Source organism: Carettochelys insculpta, chromosome 19 (assembly GCF_033958435.1).
Source record: "Carettochelys insculpta isolate YL-2023 chromosome 19, ASM3395843v1, whole genome shotgun sequence".
NCBI lineage: Eukaryota > Metazoa > Chordata > Testudines > Carettochelyidae > Carettochelys > Carettochelys insculpta.
Genome location: NC_134155.1, coordinates 21728058 through 21755936, shown reverse-complemented (window position 1 = coordinate 21755936; position 27879 = coordinate 21728058). Strand labels below are relative to the sequence as shown.

General features: G+C 43.5%; 3 protein-coding genes across 6 annotated transcripts in view; 1 reads left to right on the top strand and 2 right to left on the bottom strand.

The window, feature by feature from the left end:
- Window positions 1–10983, bottom strand: part of KIAA0753 (KIAA0753 ortholog) — a 44133-nt gene extending 33150 nt beyond the window's left edge. For 2 of the 3 annotated variants that reach the window (XM_075013937.1, XM_075013939.1), the window contains exons 1-8: window positions 10531–10983; window positions 9503–9631; window positions 9250–9399; window positions 6984–7581; window positions 6177–6283; window positions 5843–5905; window positions 3927–4142; window positions 1166–1376 (exon numbers count right to left, since the gene is read on the bottom strand). In XM_075013937.1, coding sequence (XP_074870038.1) covers window positions 1166–1376; window positions 3927–4142; window positions 5843–5905; window positions 6177–6283; window positions 6984–7581; window positions 9250–9339 — 1285 coding nt within the window. In that variant the 5' untranslated portion in view covers window positions 9340–9399; window positions 9503–9631; window positions 10531–10983. The remainder of the gene's footprint in view (window positions 1–1165; window positions 1377–3926; window positions 4143–5842; window positions 5906–6176; window positions 6284–6983; window positions 7582–9249; window positions 9400–9502; window positions 9632–10530) is intronic. The other variant, XM_075013938.1, reaches the window with a different exon arrangement.
- Window positions 10984–11099: 116 nt separating this feature from the next.
- On the top strand, window positions 11100–14589 carry TXNDC17 (thioredoxin domain containing 17). The gene is made up of 4 exons (XM_075013261.1): window positions 11100–11354; window positions 12540–12621; window positions 13545–13620; window positions 14280–14589. The coding sequence occupies exons 1-4, from the start codon at window positions 11126–11128 to the stop codon at window positions 14346–14348; spliced, it is 456 nt and encodes a 151-aa protein (XP_074869362.1). The 5' UTR covers window positions 11100–11125; the 3' UTR covers window positions 14349–14589.
- Window positions 14590–14724: 135 nt separating this feature from the next.
- Window positions 14725–22698, bottom strand: MED31 (mediator complex subunit 31). Of its 2 annotated transcripts, none has more exons than XM_075013262.1 (4): window positions 22618–22698; window positions 20503–20583; window positions 19023–19119; window positions 14725–16964 (listed from the first exon to the last, which is right to left on the bottom strand). In XM_075013262.1, exons 1-4 carry the CDS (start codon window positions 22625–22627, stop codon window positions 16772–16774), a joined length of 381 nt encoding a protein of 126 aa, XP_074869363.1. In that variant the 5' UTR covers window positions 22628–22698; the 3' UTR covers window positions 14725–16771. The 2 variants fall into 2 exon arrangements, with proteins under 2 accessions (XP_074869363.1, XP_074869364.1); XM_075013263.1 differs by having other exon boundaries at window positions 20503–20580; window positions 22618–22663.
- Window positions 22699–27879: the final 5181 nt, after the last annotated feature.

Below are 27879 nucleotides of genomic sequence, written 5' to 3'. Positions count from 1 at the left end.
CACTGAAACTCCAAACATCTCCTTTGCCAAATCTTGCACAAGCTGGGTCTCTGCTCTGCTTCAGTAAGCAGTCTGTATGCTTGCAAAATTCATGGCATTCAAGGCCATGTGAGGAATAGAAAGACACAAGAACTAACACTATTAGCAGCAGGACATATACAATTAAGGAGATGACGAGAGACATGCTCTCTCTTTAGGTTGATGAGAGAGAATCACTGCATAAATTGTTGTCTTAGTAGGGGAAAGGGAGGAAAGTTAGCGTATGTTGCTCTAAGAACAACCCTTTGAGGAAGACACTACATATTATTATACACTAATGTTATACTTTTGAATGTCTTCAGGATGTATCAAACTGTTTTAGCTAAAACTCACAACATAGAAAGTGTTATCAAGCCCTTTTATAGTGTGGTTAAATTAGCTCAAGCTCACATCACAAACCAGTGGCAAAGACAGAAATAAAACCCAGATTTCCAGTCCTCTGTTCTACCCATAAGCAAATGCATCTTTTCTGTGCCTTGAAACTAGGAGGAAGAAAAAGGCTAAAGTTACTGAGCGATTGGAAAACAGCCTAGACTTAAGAGACTAGTTTTGGAGGGTTTTGCCTCTTTCAAAAACTACACAAAACCAAGGAAATTCTGAGCTAAAGCTTTGGTATCACCTTTCATGTAATCCAACTCTATACAGCCATTGATGCAGCTATGATGCAGATTTCCCTGCAGTGGATAACCTTATATTCTATTAGCACGTATTTCATAAACAGCTATGTAGGTAGTTAAATGTATTTTACATGTATCATTACAATCAACTAATAAAGCATCGTCACCTCAGATATACACTGCAGCATAAATATTTGTAGGTCTCTTTAGAAGAAAATCCTGCTGTGCTCCAAAGCACACAGTTACAAACAGTATGGCAAAGATATTTTTAAAAAAAAGTTAATTAATGAGGTTATAAGATGGCACATGAAGCTGGAGAACCCTTTTACAGCAACAAGTTGTTAATTCATGCGAAGCAGTGAAAAACTTGTGTAGGGACTGCAAATACAGGATGATCATAATGCACTCAGACTTAAAAAAAGAATGTATTATACATATCATTGATGATGACTGTGATGCTTATATATTAACCAATGAAATCCTTTTCATTAAGTGTTCCGAACACATACCACTTAGGAGTTTCCTAGATACTGAAGTTTTTTTCTGCTCTTCCCCAAGTCGCTCCTTTAAGATGAGTGGTTTCTTCTCTTTCTTTGGAGATGTAATCTGCTCTCTGGCTGGAAACATCTCACTGCTCAGTGGAGATTTAACCTGAGATGCTGAGAGACATTTCTTCACTTTTTTGGGTGACCGTTTCTTGTCCAGTAGAGAATCCAAATCCTGTCAATTTTTTTCACTTAAGTTAATCTCTCATTATATTTGATTTGTAGAATGTATGCAAACCTCAACTGTACTGTTTTTTTAATTACTACTCAAAAAGCTTTGTCACATTAACATATTCAACTATCACATGAAAATGCTTATATCATTTACATAATGATTCTACTACCTAAAGCAAGCTCCCAAAGAGCATTTAGTTTATATTCTTCAAACGTTTATTACACATTTTATCAAACTTTAAAAAGAAAACAAGTCCTAAAACAATTATAAAATGTACCCAGATACATAATCTTAGGACAACTACTCAATGTTCAATTGTTAGTCCACATGGACACTAGTTCATATGCCAAAAAACACAATGCTGCAATTGGCATTAACACTTTCATTGCCCATTAATGACTGGGCCATGGAAATTGAACTACTCTTGATACTACAGGGAGACCTCTAGAGCCATTTGGGAAAACAGTATAGAGGGGAAATGTGTACTTCTGCTAACGTGTCACGTCCAGCTCATTGCTAAAGAAGGGAGAACAAAGCCCCAAGGAGGTCAAGCCAGGACTAAGTAACACTGAATTTATTATTTTGGTGAAGTCCATTTTAAGACAATGCCTCAATCACCTTCAGAAGCTAAATGAATCAAATTACAGTGGAAACTTCAAAGCTGAGAAGGGCTTTGAGAAGCTGCCAATAGGTCAGGTAGTTTGCTTGCCTAGCAAGCATTTGTGACCATTTTGGTGGGCATCATCAATTCTTATTTCTATTATCCAGAAATCATGCCAAAATTTTAGGACATCATAAAATCCTTCTTGTCTGATCAATAATTAAGGTAGCCTCCAAAAGGTTAAATATCTGTCACATTTACAGACACAAGTACTGGTGCTCAGAGACTATGGTGATGGGGCCATGCAATTACACAGAATATTAGTATATTTATAGAACAGTAAAGAGTATATTCCTAGTTCAGCCCATAACTTGCTTGCAAGCTCATCTATAATAAGTACTGAAATGGTAGGCTGAACGAGACGACTTTGGCCTCAAACTGAACATAGGAAAAACACAAACATCCATGATTATGAGGGGAACTATAGAATATAAATTTTTGCGTCTTATTCTTGTTTTTTCCAGAACCTGCAATTCCTGTTTCCTCAGTCCTTGTGCTGAAGCCACATAAGGGCATTCCAAAATGAGGCATGGTTTTTACGTACATTCCCCATAACCAGGCCACAACACTTGGGCTACATCTACACTAGCCACAAACTTCGAAATGGCCACGCAAATGGCCATTTCGAAGTTTACTAATGAAGCGCTGAAATACATATTCAGCGCCTCATTAGCATGCGGGCGGCCACGGCGCTTTGAAATTGACATGGCGCGCCGCCGCGCGGCTCATCCAGATGGGGCTCCTTTTCGAAAGGAACCCGCCTACTTCGAAGTCCCCTTATTCCCATCTGCTCATAGGAATAAGGGGACTTCGAAGTAGGCAGGGTCCTTTCGAAAAGGAGCCCCGTCAGGACGAGCCGCGTGAATTTCGAAGCGCTATGGCCGCCTGCATGCTATTGAGGCACTGAATATGTATTTCAGCGCTTCATTAGTAAACTTCGAAATGGCCATTTCGAAGTTTTTGGCTAGTGTAGACACGGCCTTGAGGCATAGGCTATTCTTGCCGGAGACAGACTTAATATGTATGTCCTTGCTAACAGCACCTCAAGGCCTGAAATTAGCCTGTCACACAGATAACATGATATTCTTCTAGTATCTACTCCAACAAATAATCATCCTATAGTTAGCCAACGTAAAAATCACTCTTAAAAAGTGGCTCACAGCAACAGATTAAAACTTTTCACCTTCCTTCCAGAGGAAAGACTTTTTCCAATATGATGTCACAAATAATCAATCTTCCCCGCCCCCACACTGACGCAACAACGAGTACCTCTGTTTTCTGTAAGCAAACACTAATAACAGGTACTGTAATTATGATACTACTTTAAGGTGGTTAAAATATTTTCTAAAACCTTCTCATGACTGCAGTGTCAGATGTTCAACACTTAAAATACACAACAATAAATCTACTTTTTCATGGGGCCTACAGAATCCTGATCAGTTTAATAAGATTTACTTGGAGTAAAAGGTTACAACAGTAACACTGTTTCTCAGAGCTTCTGTACTGTACGAACAGGAATAAATATTTTAAAATGTAGAGCTACTTTACTCCCCTCCATACTCACCCACAGTGAGCTTCTACCTGATAATCATATACCTGGTAGAAGGATCTCCAATCAAAGTCATTATGGAACATACTAACGAGTAAATTTTGCAGCTATATTTTTAACTCATAGATACATTCTTACATTACGGTCATTACAGCAGCATCTGAAAGCCATAAAGCCATAAACCCTGGCAACTGCAGCATGTAGTTGACATATTATTATGCTTATTGTGTCATATTTTTACTGGTATATTTTATCCCCCAAGTGTGATATAGTTTACATCCCGAACTTAAATATTTATCCAGTTTCTTCTACATCAACTTAAAGTAAATACTTTCCACACCTCAATTTGTAGCAGAATGTCTATGATGATATCAGGAACAGAAGAATCCATTTCTAATTTGGCAGAACAGAGAGACAGTTGTCGAATGAGATTGCCCAACTCCTTATAATGGGCAGGAACTTGCTGCTCAGATTGATCAGTAAATTGAGTGGCAAACATCTGCAAGGCACGAATGGCTCCTCTGTGAGCAGCTGCTAATCTGGACATCGCTCGAGACTGTGGCACAAAGGAAAGATATGAGTGCTTAAATATCCAGCACTTTTCAAGTGGTGGTATTATTTAGAGAATCAATAGAATTTCACTGATCATGTAAGTAACTATATTTTGCTCTCCCTTAATTGTGATAAAGACATATTCACCCTTGTGATTAAATTTGCTTAAGGAGTACAGAAAAGATTAATAAATTCTAAAGCCAAAAGGCATCAATGTGATCATCTAGTCTGACCTCCTGTGTAACACCCACTAGAGAACCTTCCCAAAATAATTCCTAAAACAAATCTTTAAGAAAAGCAGACAATTTGATTTAATAATTGTCAGGGATAGAGATTCCACCGCTACTCTTGATACGTTGTGCCAATGATTAATAACTCTCACCATTAAAAATGTACATCCTGTTTCCAGTTTGAATTTGCAGAGCTTTAACTTTGTTACTAAATTTCTTTGCTGGATTGAAAAGCCCATTATTAAATTTGTTCTTCGTACATATCCTGATATACTGCAATCAAGTGAGCCCTTAACCTTCTCTTTGTTAAATTAAGTTGTGCTCCTTGAGTCTACTGCTGGCAAGGCATGTTTTCTAACTTTTTAATCATTCCTGTGGCTCTTCTCTGAACTCTGATTAATCAACACCTTTCTTGACTTGTGAGCACCAAAACTTGGCACAGTATTCCAGCAGCAGTCCTGCCAGCACAAAATGCAGAGGTACAATAGCCTCTCTGCTCTAGCTACAGGTTCTCTATTTATGTAGCCTAGAATCTAATTAGTTCTTTTGTCCACAATATCGCACTAAGAGCTTATGGTCAGCTGATTATCCACTGAGACACCCAAATGTTTTCCAGAGTTGCTGCTCCCCAAGATCAATTCCCCTAGCCTGTAAGTTTGGTCTATATTCTTTGTTCATAGAGGTATACATCTACATTTAGTTTTATTAAAATGCTCGTAGTTTGTTCGCTTCTACTTTACCAAGCAATTCAGATCTCTCTGAAGCAAAGAACTATCCTTATTATTAAAAAGTCCCCCAATTTGTGCCTCATATGCAAACTTGATGACCAATTCCTTGTTTAGTTACATTTTTAGATCTGTAAGCCAGATTTTAACCCATTCAACAATTGCAAAGTTAATTTTATTAGAGATAAAAGGCAACTGAGGTACAAACTTTTCAGCTTACACAAAGTTTCAGTAAAAGATATAGCTCATCCAGCTTGTTTTTATAATATCCCAGGACCAACATAGCTGAAACAACTCTGCATACCATACCATTCTAGTTCATTTTAAATCAAAATGTCAAGTGGCAACAAGTCAAATGTCTTACAGAAATCTAAGCATATTATGTCAATGCTATTACCTTTACCAACCAAGCTTGTAATTTCATTTTAAAAAATCAAGTTACTCTAGCAGGACATATTTTACAAAAAGCCAGGTTAACTTACATTAATTACATCCGCCTTTAGTTTTTTATTAATCAATGTTATGCAGTTAATATACCAAATTTTATGCTAGCCTAAACTAAACCAGCTGAGTTATATGCATAAAGCCAAGATGGATGGTGTGGCATTGGAAGCCTGAGAATACCTCTCCAATAATGTATTAAAAGAGACTTTGTAACTGATACCCAGAAATTGAATTAGCCAAAAGTTCATTCAAGATCCAGAACACTTGTTTTCAGAAAGATTTGATCTAAATTCAATACATCTTACCTTCTTAGTGTGTTTGATTTTATGAGGACTCAGCTTCTCCAAGTCTTCCTGGATTTCTTTTACCTGTTTATTCACAAAACAAAATCAGAGGACCAGTGGCATGTGTGTTTAGATTAACAATATGCCTATGCTATACAATCTAGTTCAAGAGCCCAACTTTCCAATTCAGAGGTATTTTGATTTATCCCATTAAAATGGTAGTCCCAGTGATGAAATTCAGATTGAATTTAGAACTTCCCTAAATTTCAGAGGCTTTTGTTTCAGTCCAGTTCTTTGCATACAAAAAAAAAAAAACATTTCACGTACATTCTTTTAAAAAAGGATTGGTTCCTACCTGTTGCTGGAGGACATACAGCATCCGAGCAGATCGTGCAGCTTGCTCCCGTTTCCTAATGCGAACTCGTCGCTCTTCATCAGGATCCAAGATTTCTTCACATCTCTCTGAAAAGTGTTATTTTTGCACAACACAGAATTATAGATTTTGATAATCTAATTAATCTGAGGAAATCCCGATTTAAGCTAAATACATGAACATTACCTAGCAAGGGAGACTCATACATGCAGAACCAATTCACGTCTTTACTTTAGCAAGGAATTATCTTGAAATAATACAGAACGTGTAAAATTGTCTCCGTATTATTTTAGGATGTTTCTACATAGTTTTATCCAATGCCTTTTTTTGTAGAAGAAGGGGAGCCAGCACTGAACCAATTCCCCACCACAGAGCTGCCGCGGACCCTTGCCCTACTGGAGCAGCCTTTGTCTGTAGGGGCTCAAGGCACCCTGTGGGCAGGGGCACTGGAGCAACTCTCAGCCACAGCAGCCCCAGTTCATGAATGTGCAAGCAGGGGTGCTCCAACCCCTTCACAACAACTCCTGGTTGCAGCAGGGGAAGGAGGGCTCCAGCCCAGCTGGCCTGGAACGGCCCTCACAGCTGCCCCTACCCATTGAATAAGCTAACCAGTTAAACTTAACATTTAACTGATTAACTAATTAAATGGGATTTTCCATCCCTACCACCTACGCTGTCAGAAAGAGAGAGAATTAAAGACAGATTCAAGTCCAAGCCTAAGAATGGAAAGAAGAAGAGAGAAGCATGCTATAGTAACAACACAAAAACCAAAACTGTTATGTCTTTCACCTTTTTTAGACAGTTCTTCAATTTTCTGGATGCAACATCTCAGCTCTTTTTGAAGACGTCTGACTTCCTGTGTACTTTTATCTTCACTTCTTTTCAGGCTTGGCTTGGGCCCTGGTCCTGGATCATGGGTTGGTGGAGAGTCTGAAACAAGTGGTTTTAACTTGCCCTGAGTTGGAGTGTAGAGATATACTTTCGCACCAGAGCTGGTAGTCTCCATTTTGAAGGGTTGACCAAGTTGTTGATGATATTTCAAGTTTGTCTGAGACTTTGATACACTCCTTTTTGCAGGATTTTCAGATACTTCATTCTGACACTGCTCAGATGTTTGGGGGAACGCTAACTTGTTTTCAATTTCTTTTACTTGTTCTTCTAGCTGTCTTCGCTTTACATCCCTTTTGGCTAGATGGATAGCCAGTTTTAGTTTCTCTTCAGATACGACTGAAAATGGGACAGAACTTCTTAAACTGGCATCATCACCACCACCTAGATGTCTCCGACCATCAGGTGGCTTCAACTTTTCTATTATAATTGGACGAGGGTTGGAGAATCTGACAGCCAAGTTTTCTGGAGCAGCAGGAATATTCCTATTAAACTGGAGCTGTTCCACAGATTAAACAAAAAGTCCTGATTATATATCATATTGCACAGATGTGGCACTTCAAACATAAAATAAAGACAAATGTAACTCCCTTCACATTACAATTTATCAAACAGGTATTATTGATTTTAGTCTTAAAGCATCCTTCCCCTCTCAAAGGACAGATTTTAAAGGCTGTTGGGTACCTAAAGGTGCAGGTAAGATGCCTAGAGGGATTTTTAAAAGCATTTAGGTACCTAGTTCCCACTAACGTGAAATTAAACCTTTTAAAATCTATCCCAAAGAGCTTTGGCACTGGACATTGTCATGTCATAATATGTATTTAAATCACTATAAAAACAAAGTAATCACAGGTGGTGAAAGAGAAGGAAGTGAGAACTGGTGAAGACAGATATTAACACGTACACATTTTCATCTGTAGATCTCAAAGCACTTTTTTAAAAAGGGGGAAGTATTGAGCCAATGGATGCCGGTGACACATGAAAATAGGCGGCCAAACCTGACACTATGGCTATGTCTACACTAGCCCCAAACTTCGAAATGGCCATGCAAATGGCCATTTCAAAGTTTACTAATGAAGCGCTGAAATACATATTCAGCGCCTCATTAGCATGCGGGCAGCCGCAGTGCTTCGAAATTGATGCGGCTCGCCGCCACACAGCTCGTCCCGACAGGGCTCCTTTTCAAAAGGACCCCGGCTACTTCGAAGTCCCCTTATTCCCATCTGCTCATAGGAATAAGGGGACTTCGAAGTAGGTGGGGTCCTTTCAAAAAGGAGCCCCTTCTGGACGAGCTGCGAGGTGGCAAGCCATGTCAATTTTGAAGCGCCGCGGCCGCCTGCATGCTAATGAGGCACTAAATATGTATTTCAACGCTTCATTAGTAAACTTCAAAATGGCCATTTGCATGGCCATTTCAAAGTTTGGGGCTAGTGTAGACAACGGCCTATAGGTTGCACCTCCCTTGGCTGGCACCCTTGGGACCTGACCAGTCTCAACCAAGAGAATTTGCTGAACAAAGGGAGGTCTCCCTGCCCCCCACCCCCCGGCCCCGCTGTCTCTCCTTGCTGGCAGCTCCACACCCCACCAGCTCCCTGTCCCCTTCTCCCCCACCTCCCACCCCTCAGGCCCCTGCAGCCCCCTTACCTCCAGCCCAGCCTGGGCTGGCCCCAATCGCAGACCTGGCTGGACTGCTGGCCGTAGCCCCAGCTGCTGGCCCTTTGGAGGCTCACTTCAGCCCCGAGTCAGGCTGCCGGCCACAGCCCCGGCCTTGCAAAGGCCAGTTCCAGCTCTAGTCAGGCTGCCAGCTGCAACCCTTGGCACTGGCTTCAGCCCCGGCCAGGCAGCAGTGCAGCTCCAGCCCTGGGGCACTAGCTTCAGCCCTGCCAAGGTTGCCAGTGCGCCCCAGCACTGTGGGTGCTGGCCCCAGCAACGAAGCCCCCTGGGCTCTCCTTCTAACATTCTCATGGCCCAGAGTTCTCTGGTCCTGCAACAGTCATGGTCCTGCCAGACTACAGATGTGGCCGGACCAAAGAACGCCAGTTTTGGGAGGTGGAACCTGTTCACAGAACTAGTGTCAGGAAGTAGATTAAGCTTATCGTACTATAAAACAGGATGGCAAATCCAATACTGAATATTGAACCCATCACTGGCAGAAGTCAAATAATACCTGCGTCTGGAGAGTCCTCGCTTCATTCTTTTCTGGTTGGGTACTGGATGCAAATGGATCATAGATTGTAGATGGTTTGCTTGGTCCCATCACATTGAATAGAATATAAGGATTTTGAAAATCCACCTGTCACCTGAGAACTGGCCTCCGCTAAAATTATAAATAGCAGACAAGATGTTTGGGTGTGAGGGCTTGGGTTTAAGAAAAAGACAAGGCCTAACAAATGTAATAGCTTAACAAGCAAAACACTCACTTGGAGAAATAATTTTGAGAACATGTTCTATGTAGTGGTATGGGCTGGAAGCAAAGTGGGAGATATAGTCATATTTTCTGATGTACAAGGTACAGCTTATGTTCTTCTTTCACAGTCCCAAGCAGCTGGCTGTAATGCAACATTAGACACTGTGAAGACCCCAGGGAAGGCTCACATTAGACTACAAGGTTAAGGCACAACTTTTGCAGCTGTCACTACTAGGGGACAGAAACTGTGGTCTGTGGAAAAGTGGTGAGTAAAAAAAACTCTTTGTTTTTTCAATGTGCCCCAAATTCTTAACTGCCAGAGACACAAGAAGTACTGACTATATAGTTTTCAAAATCTGGCAGACCAATGGAGAACATACATCTGGATGCTTATATTCATCACTGAAAAGGGAAATAAAACAAAAGTAATGGATCATGAAGTCCTCATACATAAACTCAACAACAACTATTTCCAGCCTGGAGCAGAGGACTCCAGAGGAGCCCCTGTTCAAACAATTTCTAGATCAGGTATGGCTCTGCTTCTTTCTCTCCAGCCTAAGTCACAGACTGCTTCACCTTGCTCCCCAGGAAATTACGTTTTTTTCTGTGTGTCCCAACCATGATCCTCACTTTTGGAGCAAGTACTACTTTCTCCGCAGTGCCAGCTAGTTACTCTGCTAACCTGAATCTTTATATTTCTTCCTTTTTTATGTGAACACATTACATAAATATTTCTCCTTTGCCTGTAACTGTTAATTCCACTCTACTGCTACTACCCCTCACAACCAAGCTAGACAAGATAGAAACTCCACTTCTAAATCAACTTCAATTTTCCTCCTTGTCTATTTGAAAGCCCCATACAGTTCCAGCCCCCTCCATTTCAAAGCCAGCCTGGGCTGGAAGGGTCATTTAAATTCAGACCATCAACTCCTTCATTTCAACCCCTCCTCAAGTTCTAGTGGATATTTTTACTGGGGTTTCTCCTGGTTGTTCTCTGCTTCTCTCCACCCTCACCGGGGCACTTGGCGTCCTTGCGCACACCTGGAGAGCTTCCCCGATAGGATTTGCCAAGCAAGCCCGCCGCGACCACCATCACCACCACACCACTCCTGCAGACCCCCGGGCACTGGGGAGCTTCCGGCTCGTGGGGCTGCCCCCCAGCGTGGGGGACGCCCGGCTGCTGCACGGCTCCACGTACCACGTCGGCAGGGGCAGCCCCGCAGGGCGTTGGGCCGAGGGGCGGCAGAAGCGCTGGCCCTGGCACTGTGGGAGGCAGCGGAGAGACAGGACCCAGGGAGCCGCAGCTCTGGCAGTAAATAGGGGAGCGGAGGCCCCGGGGCGTTGGGCAGGGAGACTCACGGGTTCCCCTTGCTCCCTGCCCCCCACCCACACACACTCGGGGCCAAGGCGCGGGATAGCCGCGGGCGCACAAGACCCCACAGCAGGGGGCGGGGACACCCACCACCGAGAGGTACAAAGCGTTACGCTTCAAACCCGCGCCATGACAACAGCCGCCGCCAACGCGGGGGATGCTGGGAAGGAGGGGAAAGCCGCGGGTAAGGGTGCCCAAGCTGGCCAATCCGGCGGAGGAGACTGGAGTTAGCGGCACATGGCCTTTCCCGGCCGCCGTAGACCAATGCACTTTTCCCCCCGCCTACCCCTCGCCGGGGTGGGGTGTGTGCGCAGGTGTGTCCATTTGGACGTGAGCAGCAGCAGGGCAGCTATGGGTTGGGAGGAGCAGGCGGTGCGGGGCTACGGCGAGTTCGTGCAGGCGGCGCAGCAGCACCACGGCCGACCCATCTTTGCCTTGTTCTGCGGGGACAAAGATGCCCAGGGCAAGAGCTGGTGCCCGGACTGCGTGACGGGTGAGTGCAGAGTGGAACTCTTCCACCTTGCGGGTACTGTGGGGGTCCGCTCTCTCCGCATCCTGCCCCCGCTGTACCGCCCCGAAGTGATGCTCTCCAAACCATCCCCACCAGGCTCTTCCCCTTCATGCCTAAGGCTCCCTTCTCTGCCCCACCCCAGCTCTTCCCCTCGGCCGAGTCTTCTCTCATAGCTGCTCCATTCACACCTATGCCCGAGGGGAAGATTATCTAAACGGGAGGCTGCCAGCTGCACGGAATAGCTGGCAGGAGCTGAGCCTTTCCCTGTAGTTCCATACAGTCGGGGGATGAGGGAGGAGTAAAAAATTCTCAGTGGAGCTGAGTCATTCAAGACACACAAAATCCACCTCCATTGGTTACATAGTCTCGAAAATACACCTTTCTCTGTCCTCACCAGTGCTCCAAATGTGGTTCCCTCAAATCATAAGCTGTTAGCCACAGTGATACACACACACATTCTCAAATCTTTTATTTCAATGATCAATCTATTGCTTATACAGTGAATGGTATTTAGTTAGCAAACTTGCCCTGCCTCAACCACTGGCACTAGCAGGATGCCAATTTATGATCAAGTTTAACCCTAATTTATGAAAGCATTGCAAAATAGCTACTTTGCATAGGATTCCGTAGCAATAAAATATGGGCCTGGCTTGATGGGAGTTCCGCACTTGCAAATTCATATGTATTTTTCATCTTAATGTGGTGCTTTTTTGGTGCTGGTACTTGCTCGTACTGCATACTGGCACCTCTGCAGCCCGTCACAGGATTGGCAGGGGGTGGTAAGCTGGCTGAGTACCAGGTTTGGTTTTGTTTTTCCCTACAAGAATACAGACTTGATGCACTCATGTAGTTAAGCATGTGAGGAGCTTGTAATCCCAAGAGAAAGAAACAAAGACTTGGGGAATGCAATAGCCAATGTGTACCTAAATTATTTCTAGTTATGCTCCAGAAGCAGGTCTTCAAAAGTAACTTAACTGTGTGCTGACTTCAAGTAAGCTATCTCATGCACAGGAGGCTGAGACTAGGAAAGCCTGGTGACTAATGTATGAATCAAAATGAGCAGGAAAATCAAAGCAAGAGCAGCAGAGGTGACAATGTAAGATGCCACAACTGTAAAAATATTAAAAATGTAATCTAAACTTACCTTGAAACCTCTATACTCTTTAGCTGAACCAGTTGTGCGGAGTGAACTAAATAGCCTGCCTGATGGAGCTGTATTCATCTACTGCCAAGTAGGAGACAGAGCCTAGTAAGTGCTGAAGAGTTACATGTTTTAACAGCTTCTTGTGGTATTTCTGCTGAAACAATTCTTTAGCTCTGTTACATGTAACATCCCATAAAGCATATCTGAAGTCATCTGTTCCAACTGTTCTCACTGAGCTCAAATGTCTACACTAGTTTCACAAGTCTAATTACCCTTCTCCTCCTCCAGAGTACTTGTAAAAACTTGTTACCTTTTATGCCTAGGATCATCCCTTATCACAGTACCATAGCAGTTGAACTGAAATTTTAACCTACCTAATCTAAATGCAGCCATTTTGCACTTAAACAATTAACTGCTTAGATCTAAAGGTTGCACTTCAAGTGATATTCAGAATTCAGAGAATTATCCATCTAAAAGTTGCAAAATACAGTAAACTCTTTCATATCTGGCATTCTATGTCCAGAACGCTCAAATAAGACATTTTAACCATAAGTAAATTTTGCTTAATGTTTTTCATAGGTACAGTATAGTGAAAGTAAATACAAATACAGTATAAGTTTAGTGTATAAAACTACTGTTGTTGGTAAAGTACTCTGCATACATATTTCTTGTTTTCCTTTAACCTTTTGCATTGCTAGGTATAGCTCTGTTGTCAAGAATATTTGAACATCCAGCAACCTCTCAGTCCAAGGGCTGCTGGATACAAAAGAGTTTACTGTAATTTGTTGCTAATGTTGCAGCGGTTAATGTTAATTTGATCCAGAATTCCTTGCAACTGTTTTATTTCCAGTTATTTTGGTGGCACCTGTATGTATTAAGAATACAGAAGTAGACTTCCCTAGTTTCCTTGTGCTTAGCTTTTATTTTTTTTTTTTTTTTTTTTTTTTAAATAATCATTAGCAATCTGACCCTGCAAACAGAGAGCAGAACTGCTATATAAAGCTAACTGACCAATTCTTTTGAAACAGCTGGAAAGACCCATACAATGAGTTCAGAAAGCATCTGAAACTAACTGCAGTGCCAACACTACTTAAATATGGAACAGTAAGTATTTTATTAAACTTGTGTAAAGTGGGGAAAAAAACAGCTGAGCTGGCAATTGCACCAGCAGTTCTGCGCTCCACTGCTCTTCTAATTTCATTAATTCCTGCTCAGAATAAAAATCTGTTACAGGTACTTCACCCTTTTCAAACTATTTGGTGTGGTGTTGAGTGAACTCATGTTATGCAAAACTTGACAGTCATTCTCGATACACCTCAGCATCCACCAGCTGGGGCTAGCATTTTCAAAAGAGCTTTGAATGTAGCTGAGGTATTCAGGAAACTTATTTCTGAACTACACTAGCATTGTGGTTCCATTCTGGGAACTTTAAAGACAAAAACCATTGGAGGCTATGTTGAAAATAGAGTGAGACTGCAAAAGCACAGTACTTGACATTCTTAACCGTTATATTTTATGCTGTGTTATAGTTATTTGGGACAAGAGGAGCAACAAAGCTGGTGGGGATAGAATAAATTAATCTTCCAAACTGGACAAATTTTCCACAACTGTTTCAACACCTAATTCACTTGTGTATGACATTGAGGAAAAAAGCTAGTTTATTAGTCTCTAGTTAAAGAGATCAATACCATTATGTTAGGAAAGAAACTGTAAAAGACATTTGAACTAGGGTTTTCTTGAAACTGCTTCTTTTTTCCTTTCAGCCTCAGAAGTTGGTAGAAGAAGAATGTCTTAACAAAGAGCTTGTGCACATGCTGTTCGCTGAAGACTAAGTTTTCTCTTTAGTCAATCACTTATCTCAAAACTAGATATTTTATCTTCAGTCTGCTGGTCACTTTCATTTAAAGGCACTGTCGTGTGTTGCCTTATCACTATTCAGACTTTACACTGTCAGATGTTGAGTGGCCAAAATAATGCTGTTGGGACTGCTGATACAGAGAAAGGGAAGTGATTGTGCAATGCTAGTAAACTGTAGCTGACTCTTGTACTGAATTAAACTCTTGCAACAAATGGTATATTGCAATCTTTTGAACTATTGATTGACCAAGGGAAATGTTTAAGAAACAGGCAGAATCTGCAAGATGTCACTACCCTCACCAGAAATGAGCATAGCTATTAGCTCTAACTCCTTATTGAAGGCCATGTGCAAGAAAATACTAGCTTACCCCTTAACTTAAATGTGTGTTGTCCAATACACTTCCTGTTCACCCCATGTGATGAACAGGACAGTACAATGTGGCAAAATGCCCCTCTGTCTGCTCCACACATGTGCCCCAACACAAGCACATGGCAGCAGTGGAGGAGGCAGCTCCTGCAGCCCTTTCCCTGGCACAGCTCCTGAGGCTTTGGCCAGGAGCCATGTGCTGTACCCCCAAATGCTACCCTAGTGCTGCTCCTTCTTGGTGTGCCTCCTGCAAATGACAATGCTGTCCTGGCATGGCCTGGGGCTGGGTGGTTCCAGCAGTGCAGCTCTGGTGAGCTGTGGGAATAGGATGCATGGATGGGGGGGGGGATAGGGTGCCTGGCTGGTAATGGGTGGACTTCCTTTTGAACACTACTGATCTAAATAGTTAATGCGCCTCTAGAATTAAAGCTCCTTGTCCATAGCTTGACACTACTCTCCTAGAAAGTAAGTGTAAAGGCAGACCAATTGCTAATTTTTAATAGGTGATTAGAATTTAATATGCAATAACTTGTTCTACATTCCAACTTTGTTTTTATTCTCTATATAAAGGAATGTAGTCTAAAGGCACAGCTGTGCTACTTCTAGGAAATACTGAAAGCTTGCCTTTGGAAAGTCATCTTACTCTAGCAAGAATGCCCCTTGAACAAGCTGCCTTAATTGTCTATGTCTTAACACCTTCTCCACCTGGAAGGTGGAAGAATCACCTCAGCCTCTCCATTTCAGGGTGGCCAACTTGTGGCTCAAACTGCATGCAGCACACCAGGAGTGCTGTCCACTGCTCTGCACATGTGCCCCAGTGCTAGGTGGGAGAAGCATGTGGTAATGGTGACAGCTCCAGTGAGTTGCAGTCATTAAGTTAATGCAGGGAGACTGCGGCTGCCTAGTTCTGGAGGAGGGGAGGGGGACTAGGTTAGAGCAGGAGATGGGGGGGCAGGGAGGGGTGCCCGGCTTAGGGAGGGAATTGAGCCATATTATATAAATAAAAATTACCCTAATTGTCTTTGCACTCCATGCAGAGCTCTTAATCCCTAACTCATTAGCCACTTCTGCTCCATTTCTCGACTTGTTTAAGGGGCATAATACAAAACCCTTAGTTCTATGTCTAGTTTCAGTCTTCAGTAACTTTTACCTGGTGCTTAGCCAGAGCTGTTTCTTTAAGTCGTCTTAGCAGCCAAGAGCCTTACTTTACCTAGCTCAAACTTGTTAACAGTAAAGAAAAAAGATAAAGGTAAGTTTACTTTAACTGAATAGGTGCAATTAGGATGGCTCTATCTCCCTAGTTCTGCATCTGCAAGGCTTTCCCCCTGAAGGATTACATAGCTGTAAGTACTAATCTCCCCTCATCACCAGCAAAACCTTGTTATTCTCACCACTATGGTTTAAATCTTTCATATTTTGGTATCAGCAAATCTGCATTAAGATGACAGCAAGAGCACTACACACAAAATCATTAATGGACTTACAGAGGAGTGCTATAGCAGCCCTAAGACAGCTCTGCTTCCATAGGGGGACACATGCAAATAAGTTTGCTTTTTTTTTTTTTTAAAAATACATCTCATGGCAGTGGTGCATACCTGGCTCTTGTGACAGAAGTAACTCTCCACAGCACACAGGAACTCCTACACACTTTTACAACCATCTTATACCATAATGCTGTCCCCTCCAAGTAGCTTAGAGAATACATTTGAATACAGACTGACTATTCATTTTCAGTGAAATAACTCCTTAGTTAGATATCAATAGGGACATCATGTAACAGCATTTAGTTTTCAGAAGAGATATAAAGATGAAGGCCTGTAGTCATGATCTTAAGCCATTACTCTTTTGAAAAAGAATCACTGAAGTTTCAATGTATGCACCAGTTCCATCTCATTAAAGCCACTTGATAAAACAAAAATGTCTACTGTAGATCAGTTATGTACATCACTATGTCCAAAGCTACACATGTCAATTTGTCCCTTGCAAATACATGTCTTGACAAGAAGCAAACATCGTTGATGAGTCAAACACTCATTTTACAGAAGTGTTGTTCTGTTGCTGTTGCTCTGCTAGTGCTTGCTGGAGACGCATTCTTTTCCGTGAATAATGCTGCCAGTGAAGGATCTGTTGCTCATCAATAAATTTAGCACACTGAGCATTTACCAGTTCTTTCCGGAAGTGTTCATACTGGAGCAGCTCTAACATGTGCAAACACTGAGGATACCTGGATTAAAAACAAGCAGAGTATACTTTAATACAAACTTGCACAGGTTTTACCCACAGATTTAATATACCGCCACTTTCTGTACTAAAAATTCCATATTAATTTATGTTTTGCCTTCTTTATATGTAAGATATTCCTGTTTTGTGAAGCACTGCTGCTTATCAGGATACAAATGATGATAACATGGAGAATATTAGAGAAAGAAAACAACCACAAAATCTAATTGAGGACCTCTGTTACACACTTATTTAAATGTTCTATGTAAAGTAATAATCTCACTTATGTTGCTGATTATTTCAGTCTGAGAAATAAAGAGCCAAATCAACTAAGCATCTGTGTATCAGCTGTAATAGTTATCAGCTTCAGAACAAGGATGTTAACTGTCAACCTAAATGGATGATGTTTACTGGTTAGGGTTAACCAGTAAAGGCTAGAGGTTGCTTCAGCTCTGACGGGCCCGCCACAGACAGGGGCACTCCAGCCAAGCCAGAGCAGCTGTCCTCTGTGGAACAGTCCACCCCTGCCTGTCATACCGTTTAATCAATTAACCATTTATTTAGCCAACTGGTTAAAAATTAAGTTTCAATGGGATTTTATATACCTACTTTGAAACTGCTTGTGTAAAAACGTAACAAAAACTGTTTATACAAAATGTGAAACAGGTCTGCAACATTGAGGCATGTACATAACCATGCTGTATTTTATATTTCCTTTGTGTGTTGCAAAATGACTCCGCAAGTGTTTGTTCTGTGACTGACTCAGGCTTCATAGTATCAGTGTGTTCAAGAATATTAATAGAGCCCTGCAGATACAAATATATACCCATGGATACAGACAACCACCTATCCATACTGGTATTCACTAAGCTGAAGAACCCTACTCCCAGAAGATACTGTAGCCAAAGGAGTGGAGTGCGGTGCCACAACTCTCAGGACAGGTCTACACTACAGGGGATGGTTTAATTAAGCTATGCAATGCCACCTAAATTAATTACATATCTGGAATAAACGTACCTTAATTCAGACTTCTGTGCTGTTGCCACTAAGGGAAGTCAATGAGATCACGTGCTCCCATTGACTTCCCTTACCCCTAATGGAGGCAGGAGTATGGGCACTGATGCAAGTTTGATTTAATGCATCCCTAGTAGGTGTGCTAAATTGAGCTCTAGGTCAACCATGACAGGGTTGATCTTCCCTGTGCTGATAAGTGCTCCCAGCCATGTAGCTGTACAGTCCCCAACTCCCACCTCCTGTCTGGAGTCATAAAGCCCCTGGCTGGCAGTGGTACCAATTCACAAACAAGAGGAGCTGCCAACATGTGGCCCTGGCTCCGGGGAGCAGCAACACCATGCTCCTCTCCTAGGACAAGAGCCCTGCAGCTCAATGGATACTGTAATCCCCTAAGATACACGCATTCAAAATGAGTGGGGGGGCGGGTCCCTGCAGCTGGAAGCTGGCTGGGAAGTGCCTGGCCGACAGAGCCAGCCGTAGGATTCCCCAGCTGGGGCGAGAGGGGACTCTGCAGCCCCACAGCTGAACCCTTCTCCCTCCCTTCCCACAGCTGCACAGCTGGGGGAAGGCAGGGAGAAGACTCTTCACCTGGTTCCTGGCTCCCCACAGCTTGTGGAAACCAGGAAGCTGACCAGCCATGAGCTGGTCAGTTTCCCAAGTCCTAAAAGCAACAGGGATCCGGGAACCACTCTGCAGCCTAGTTCCTGTCTCCCCTGCAGACTTGCACGAAAATAAGGGTTTACTGTACCAGTTTTTATCTGCAGATATCTGCATCCACAGGTATCTGCACAGGCCTAAATATTAACTGTCAGCAAGACTGAAGCTTCTGTGACAGGCTACCAAACCAAGATTTACTTGTGTAACTAAGAGACACTCTCTTATGTAGGTCATTAAATAAAAGGTTTTCTCAGGAGGCCTGGACAATATCACACTTTATAATACAAATCAGCAGACTGGAAACAAAGCAAATACTGGTGTCCTGTTACATAATGCACAACATAAGGTACCTAGTACATTAATATAGAACACAAAATAATTTAACACTTACTTTAAGTATTTAGCATATTCAGGTTCTTTCCAGTAAAGTAAATATTTAAGATAATTTACAAAAGGTTTGTCTTTGAAGTACCCTCTCTGTGCAAGAACTGAAAAAACAAACAAGAATATCAGTGGCACATGCAAGAAAGCAAATGATATTTAAAACTTTAAATATGCACACATGAAAGCTTCTTTCTTTGTTGCTCAGTGTGTAACATTAAAGAGCATTTCTATTTTTAAATATTTTAACCAACTACAGGTTGAACTTTTCTAGTCCGGCTCCCACAGGACCAGACCGGTGCCGAATGAGAGAATTTGCCAGGCCACAGGAGGTCAGTATTGTCTAGCAGCATTACCAATATGTCCACTGCTACGGGGCTCTTAGAAGACATTTAGGGGTAAATTAGAGCTAAATAACAGGACAGAACACTGAGAGCCAGGACTGGTGGCTATAAACAAACTTTATGGAACGGCACAAAACTTGGCTGCACTGATAAGTGGCTGTCCAGATAACTAAAATCATGCTGGATTATGGATGTTGCTGGACAAGAGAGTACTGGACTAGAGAGCTTCAACCTGTACTGTCACAAGTAACTGCCAACTTTCCTAACTGAAATACGAAAAATACTCCTTTTGGTATGTTGATTTTGGATATGCTAGCATTCCGTTTTTAGCAACTTAAGCACCTTTTGTGTGGGTCTATCACACAGCAAGGAGATAGAGAGCAGACTTTTAAAAATAGGATACTGTGTCTGCAACGTAAAAAATGGCAAAAAAAGGTCAAAAGACAAGGACGGGGTAGCACCTTAAAATTACTTTTTTTTATTGTTGTTTTTAACTGCCTAAACTCCAAGTTGATGGTGTCCCTTTACACAACTCAAAAATACATTTAGTGTACCTGTTGGTTGATTCTGCCATGTATTTACAACCTGTATTGGCACCCAATGAGTATAGCAAACCCCTGAGATGTGCACAACCGAGATGCGTATGTTTCCAGTTAAGGCAACTGCCGCCCAACAGGAGCAGCAGCCTGACTCTTGCCGTCCCAACAGGAGCGGTTTCACGGTCCTTGGGAGTGGTGGGGAGCTGGGAACCAGGCAGCAGCTTGGCTCCTGGCTCCCCTCCTCTGGAGGGACCCGGGCTGCCACCTGGTTTCCAGCTCCCTGCCACTCAAGGGTGACTCCACAAATTACCCAAAAATTCAACTTATGTGGGGTTGCCAAGAACACCACCTCTGCATAAGTCAGGAGTTCACTGTATCATCAGTGAAAACTATCACACAAAATAGAACATTAACCAAAAAAAGGCATTCCTGCTGTAAAGCTTGTCCAAACAACGATATATGAAGATGGTCAGTCTGTAAGATATCATTAATTTAAATGACTCAACTTTTGTTGTAGTGGACCATTCTTCAACATTTCGTAATTTGAAAACAGTAAACATTAGTAACTAATAGTACCCAGGCCCCTGATATTTTCACAAATACTTACAATTGAGATAATTGGGGTTTGCCAGACACTGAACAAATTCCAACTCCAGTTGGAACCGAAGTCGATTTCCGGTATCATCTACTGTTGGGGGAAAAGGTAAAGTAAGTCTGTACAAAAAACCCCATTCAGTCTCTACAGATGAAAGCTATGAAGACATTAATAAGAATCTGAGATATACACTGAAGCAGAAAGGTTTGCTTCTCAGTACAAGCCATATAGACAGAAGTACTTCATCTACGCAATATCTCCCCCTCTATCAAATACAGATGCATTTTGCAAGATACTTTTTACCAAGCCTGAAGTACTTCGTCAATGAATCAATGTTTGGCTCATCAGTAAACATTTTAACATGAAGCCATAACTTTAACAGGGTAACTTTTAGAAAGCTACACCATCTTGATTTGAAGATTTCAAGATATGGGGAATCTACTACGTGCTTATGCTAGTTATACGAATCAGCTACCTTTGTTGTTTAAAATGTGCAACTCATTTCTAGTCTGGATTTGCCTAGCATCAACCACTGGATCTCATTATTCCTTCTTCTGCTACATCAAAATGCCATTACAATCAAATCTCTTCCCCATGTAGACACTTAAAAACTGCAATCAATTCACCTCTCAATTGTCTCTTAATTACATATCTTATAGGGAGAGATTAGGGAAGCTCAAAAGTGCATCTTTCAGATCTTGAATCATTCGTGCAGCTCTTTTCTGAGCCTTTTCCAACTTTTTAACGTCCTTTTGGAGGCATCAACAGCAAACCGAACACAACATTCCAGCAATGGTATCACTAATGCTGAACACACAGGAATGTAAAATCCTGTTTAATTGGTTAACCAGTTAATTCAGGGATTTGCAAAGTGAGAGGGCAGGTCCCCTTGGGGTCAAGTAGATTAAATTCGTAAGGGGTGGAGTGCAGCACAACTGGCTGCTGCATGTCAGGCTAATCCGTCTCATTAAAAACGTTGAAATATGTTACTGTTTTTATGTATGTGTATTCACATATATATACCGATTAATAAAGTTTTACAGTCTATTTTTTTTCCTTACACTTACCAAAAGTGTTTTTGTTGTTGTTTTTCATATGAACATAAACTTCCGTTGGTTTGGATTACATTAGACAGGTTGGGGGTGGGGGGAGACCTGCTAACTGCAGGAATGAAAAGTGAGGCCTGACATAAACCCTGGGTTAACCAATTAAATTGGTTGAGAAGGTGGGGGGGGGGGCAGCTGAGCCTCAATGCCCGTGATGCTTCCACGGGTCCGGCGTGCACTAACAGGGCTGCAGCAACCCCATCTGCAGCAGCCTGAGCACTCGCCTCTCCCCTGGGACCACACCAGCTGCAGCACCCCCGCCCTGCAAGATTAGAGCAACCCACTACCTGGTAGGCAGGGGCTGCTTTAGCCCATGCTAGTTAACTATAACCAGTAAGCCTCGTCCGTGTAGAATGAAGCTTACTAGTTAACCATGTACATCCCTATAGCAGAGTCCTGCAAGTCCAGGCTATCCCTTTTATAACCGCAGGTATCCGCATCCAAGGCCGTGCACGTGACTACCCACGGGTCGATTTTGCAAGTGTGCACACAAACTCCGTACCCACGCCGGGCTCCACGCCTAAGCTCCAACCATCTCCGACTGCCCCGACCGAATAAACCAGACACCCGGCTTGCTGAACCGGCTTGGTGGCCCTTCAGTGGGAAACGCAGGGCTGCTCCCGGCCTTCCGGACCGCAGTAAGCGCCTTCCGCGCTCTGCCACGCTGGCGCAGTATCACCAAGTGCAAGAGCTGAGCAGCCCGGCCAGGAGAGCCCCGGGGGGAAGCTCGAGTCAGCGGTGGGACTAGACCCAGCCCGTCCCCGCACTGCCCGGCCTCCGCTTCCCGCTCCCCTCGCTAGGGGGCGCTCCTTCCCAAGGCCGGGCAGAGCCCCACAGCCGGCAGAGCCTTCGGGAGGGCGGGGAGCGCCGCGCTGAGGGAAACGCCGGGGGAGGGGGCGCCCAATCCGCTCCCCACCACAGGGAGAACCAGGCGGGGCCTGGGCGGAAGGCGGGGGAGGGAGGCTCCCCTGGCCGCGGGTGGGTAGGCCCGGCAGCGGAGGAAGCCGCCCGCGGTTCTCACCTGTCTCCATGGCGGGCGCTCCCGCTCCCGATCGCAGCACAAGATGGCGGCGAAGCTGCCCCGTGTCGGACGGAAGCCCCGGGGGACGCAGCCGTGGTGCATTGTGGGAAACCAGAAGGTGCGCGACAGGGTTGCTAAGCAACAGAGGCTACTCCATCCTCCCCACCCCCTTTGTCATAATGTCATAACGTCACAGACTCTAAGTGGATGACGTTGTACAATGGGAGGGGCTGGGCGGCTGCCACGAGACAATACGAGAGTCATGCTGCTTCGGGTATGACACCGCGTACGTGACGTCACACAGCGGGAAGCGGTAGGGGGGCTGGCAGGGAGCTCACGGCTGCATGGGGGACTCAGATGGGAGTTGATGACCCCGAGGCAGAGGAGGAATCGTTCGGAGCGGCACCCACAGAAGTGACAGTTACGCGGGATAGCGGCGGCGGGATACAGGGGTCCTCGGTGCGCGTCAGGGGTAGGGACTGGGAAGTTGCGACTCGTTGAGTGAAACGAGAGTGATGAGGAATTTCGCCGCATGCGCACTGATGTAAACAGAGGGGGATAGGGACCGTCGGAGCATCGATTTCGCCCGTGTCACCATTTACACCTGCAGGTACCACTCACGGTACCGTGCATATTAAGCAGTGTTATTTTTGCTGTGTCTGTCTGTCCAAGCAAGGTTCTGCTATGTCCCCCCTCAACACTGTGCCAGCCCCTCCCCCACCCAATGCATGGCTGGCACAGCCCCTGAGTGGAGCCTGTGCCCCAGCCAGCACAGGGCCTAGCCTAGCCTCCCAATGGAGCCCCCCTGCATCATGTCAGCCCCTCCCCCACCCAGCATAGGGCTCGGGACAGCCCCCGACAGGCCTCCTCCCCCAGGCAGCATGGGCCCGGTCCATACACTTTGGATGTGCATTACAACAGGTTTCTGTCTAGAACTTTTTTCCAGCCCAACTTCTGCTTCTAAGGGTCTCTAGTTTAAAGTAATTAGCCCAACTCAAAGTACATTTTAAACCATTTTTAATCCTATGTGCAGTATAAGACAGAAGAGAGTTGCAGAGGTTGCTGGGAACGTATGCTAATTTTCTGTTTTCTAAAAGACGTGAACAAGATAAGCATAAGAAAATTTTACATCCTGTCCCTCAACGTTTCAATGGTGTAAGTGTGACACAACTTATATTGGAATGACTTATATCAAGGACTGATTGTATCAGGAAACTCTTGGCGTCAGAGAGATGAACTGAGTTGCAGAACAGTCCCCCACAGGAAGTGGTGACAGCCTCCTTGCTCAGGACTTTAAAATTGGATCATAAAAATGTGCCACAGTGTCAAAAAATAGTGAGATGAGCTGCCCTAGGAATTCTCTCTGGTCTCTAATGATTGTCACCTCGTGTGCCTGGGGCAGTCCTCACTGAAAACGCCAGGGTCAGGGCAGGGTGCGAAAGGCAGAGCTTGGCTCATAGGTAACATTGAAAACTCCTCAGCCAGCCAGAAGCTGTACTTCTGATTCACCATATTGGTTATCAAGAAGCCAAAAAGAAATCACACAGCTTCTTTCTTGCATTTATGCACGAATTTTTTTAGAGACCTGATTTTATAAAATTCAACCACAAACTAATAAAATATTTAAAGCACAATTTAAACTAAGGTCCTACAGACATAGTAAAATGCACAACTATTTTTGTCAAGAAATGCAGGATTGACACATGCCTGCTAAATGTTTTAATTACCATTTAGTCACAGGTAGCCCTATTAGTTAGTCTGTATCTTCACAAAACAAAAAGGCAGTCCTGTAGCACTTTAAAGACTAACAAAATAACTTATTAGGTGATGAGCTTCTGTGGGATATACCCACTTCTTCAGATCTGGAAAATTTAATGAAATTTAATGTGGGTAAGTGTCAGGTAATGCACATTGGGAAAAATAACCCCAATTATATATAGAATATGATGGGGGCAAGTTTAGCTACAGCAGATCAGGAAAGGGATCTTGGAATTATAGTGGATGGTTCTCTGAAAACATCCACACAGTGTGCAGCAGCAGTCAGTAGGGCAAACAGGATGTTAGGAAAATTAAAAAAGGGATAGAAAATAAGATGAAGAATATCTTACTTCCCCTATATAAAACTATGGTACCCCCACATCTTGAGTACTCACCTCAAAAAAGATACATTAGTGTTCGAAAAGGTTCAGAAAAGGGCAACTAAAATGATTAAGGGTTTGGAACGGGTCCCATATGAGGAGAGGATAGACTGGGACTTTTCAGTCTAGAAAAGAGGATACTGAGGGGCGATATGATAGAGGTGTATAAAATCATGAATGGTGTGGAGAAAGTGAATACAGAAAAGTTATTTACTTGTTGCCATAACATAAGAACTAGAGGATACCAAATGAGATTAATGGGTAGCAGGTTCAAAACTAATAAGAGAAAATTTTTCTTCACCCAGCGCACAGTCAACCTGTGGAACTCCTTGCCAGAGGACGCTGTGAAGGTGAGTACTCTAAGGCCGTGTCTACACTAGCCAAAACCTTCGAAATGGCCATGCAAATGGCCATTTCGAAATTTACTAATGAAGCGCTGAAATACATATTCAGCACCTCATTAGCATGAGGGCGGCCGTGGCACTTCGAAATTGATGCGGCTGGCCGCCGCATGGCTCGTCCCAATGGGGCTCCTTTTTGAAAGGGCCCCGCCTACTTTGAAGTCCCCTTATTCCTGTGAGCAGATGGGAATAAGGGGACTTCAAAGTAGGCATGGTCCTTTCGAAAAGGAGCCCCGTCTGGACGAGCCATGCGGCGGGCAGCCGCATCAATTTCGAAGTGCCACGGCCGCCCTCATGCTAATGAGGTGCTGAATATGTATTTCAGCGCTTCATTAGTAAATTTTGAAATGGCCATTTGCATGGCCATTTCGAAGGTTTTGGCTAGTGTAGACACGGCATAACAGAGTTTAAAAAAGAGCTCGATAAATGTTTGGAGGTTAAGTTCATAGATGGCTGTTAGCAAGGGGTAAGGTATGGCGCCTAGCCTTCTGTCGAAGGCGGGAGATGGATGGCAGGAGACAAATCGCTTGATCATTGTCTTCGGTTCACCTCCTCTGGGGCACCTGGCATTGGCTACTGTCGGTAGACAGGATACTGGGCTAGATGGACCTTTGGTCTGACCCAGTATGGCCGTTCTTATTTTCTTACCAAGTGCTACAGGACTGCTTTTTGGTTTGTTATCTATCATTTAATAGCTTTCACACAGGTTCAGTGTTATGCTAATAGGTTTGGCAAATTGGAGGTCTTTTCACTTGTAAGTTAACAGGTCCTTTTCTGGGGGAGAGTTACCTATCTGCAAACTGCTTGAAGGTGCTACAGGACTGCGTGGTTTTTTATTTATGTGAAGATACAAACAAACATGGCTACCCCTCTAAGAACAGGGATGAGGATAGGGATAGGGATAGGAGCCAGGTTGAGTGCTAAGACCCAGGGAAGGCATAGCCTCCCTTTGCTTCATATAACTGCTCTCTGTGGACATGCCACTGTTCCAGGAACCTGTTCAAGGTAAGCACCATCCACAGCGTGCACCATGGAGCTGCTTCTGGACCCCAAACCACTTCCCCAGACCTGATCCCTCTCACACCCTCCAAACCCTTGGATCCTAGCTCGGAACCTCCTCCTGTACCTCAAACCTCTGCCAGCCTAGCACCTGCACATCTAGTCAGAGCACTCACACGCTGCTTCTCAATTCCCCAGCCCAGCACCCCCTTTCACACCCTAAACTCATTTCTGGCCTAATCCACAGCCAGCACCCTGAGCCAGAATCCTCTAATTTCCTGAGCATTCATGTCCCGGCACACAGTTTCTATACAGAGATGTGGCCCTCAGGCCATAAAGTTTGCCCATCCAGGTGTATCCCTTGTTTTCTCTCAATGGGTCAATTGTATAGCTGATGTCCCTAGATGGGCCATCACTCAAACTAGGCAGTGGAGATGCCAGTCTGTTTTGGGGGTGACATACAGATTCACAAGTTTGAAATACAGATGCATAATACGTATATATATCTCCTAATAGAAAGGTGACACAAACATGGACAAGATCATCATACTTGAAAAATTGTAACATTTTTGCAGATACAACACATAGCATGTAGGCCAGGTTCCTTGCAATTTTATAATTTGTCAACAATATTATAAAATGTCCTACATATTCCATACAGTGTCATAATGATAACTACCTTTTAAATGGTGCTTTCATCCATAGATTTCAGAGCAAACTGGGTGTATGATTTAAAAATATTATTTTTAAAACCTCAAATTACAAATCCTTTGTAAAAAATGTCTATAATTTTTATTCATGAGTTTTCAACAACTGGACAAAATTACACCATCCAAAAATGAAAATGGTTTCCCTTCAGAAACAACACAGAAAATAAAATTAGACCATGGCACAGAAAAGGTCGAAACCCAACATATGGCACTAAAAGGATTCATACTGCTATGAAATCAAAAGCGCGGAGCAGGACTGGGTCCAGAGTATACCAGACGGGTTAAGGTGAAGAATTAATTTTGTAGTTTAATACTAAATGCAGCTATATCCATAAAAATAAAAAATATAAAAACAGCTCTGAAATGTTTCCTGCCTTTTGTACCTTGCATAATTTTAAAGTTTGCACTAGGATGATAAAAACTAAAGCACATACTCTGGAATCAAAGCTCAGTTTTGTATCACTAACCTCTCTTTGCAGTTAGTGGCCTTTACTTGCACTCTGTTTTAGAAGATTGCCCAAAAAAGCTTTTGCTTCTTATAAAACAGCATTCTACACAATATTAGCAGATGTTCCTGGTGTTGCTCGGCTCTTTAACTGATTTAATTTTTTTTAAATAAATGAAAACTGTACAGGGTGCTTTCAATGATAATATTTTTCAAAAATAAAGAAAAATGGAGGCTGGAGTGAGGGTTCAAGGGTGAGGAGGGAAGGGGTGAGTGGCTTGGGGAAGAGAGTTGGTGGGGGTTCAAGGTCGGGGGGCCAAAGCAGCATTTGGGTGTCCAGAAGTCCAGGCGGGTGCAGGGTGCAGAAGTTAGAACATGGGCCTTTCACCTCCCTCCTTCTCCTGCCCCCTCCCTTTCCATGTTCTGAGAAATCCTGAGATTTCAGGCATTTTCCACTTTCCAGGCATAACAAACCCTGCCCTTGGTTTATGTCAGGGTAAGAGGAAATTGCACACCAAATTTTGTAATCATAGCTCTTATGGTTTAAGAGTTCTTGGAACAAACGTAGC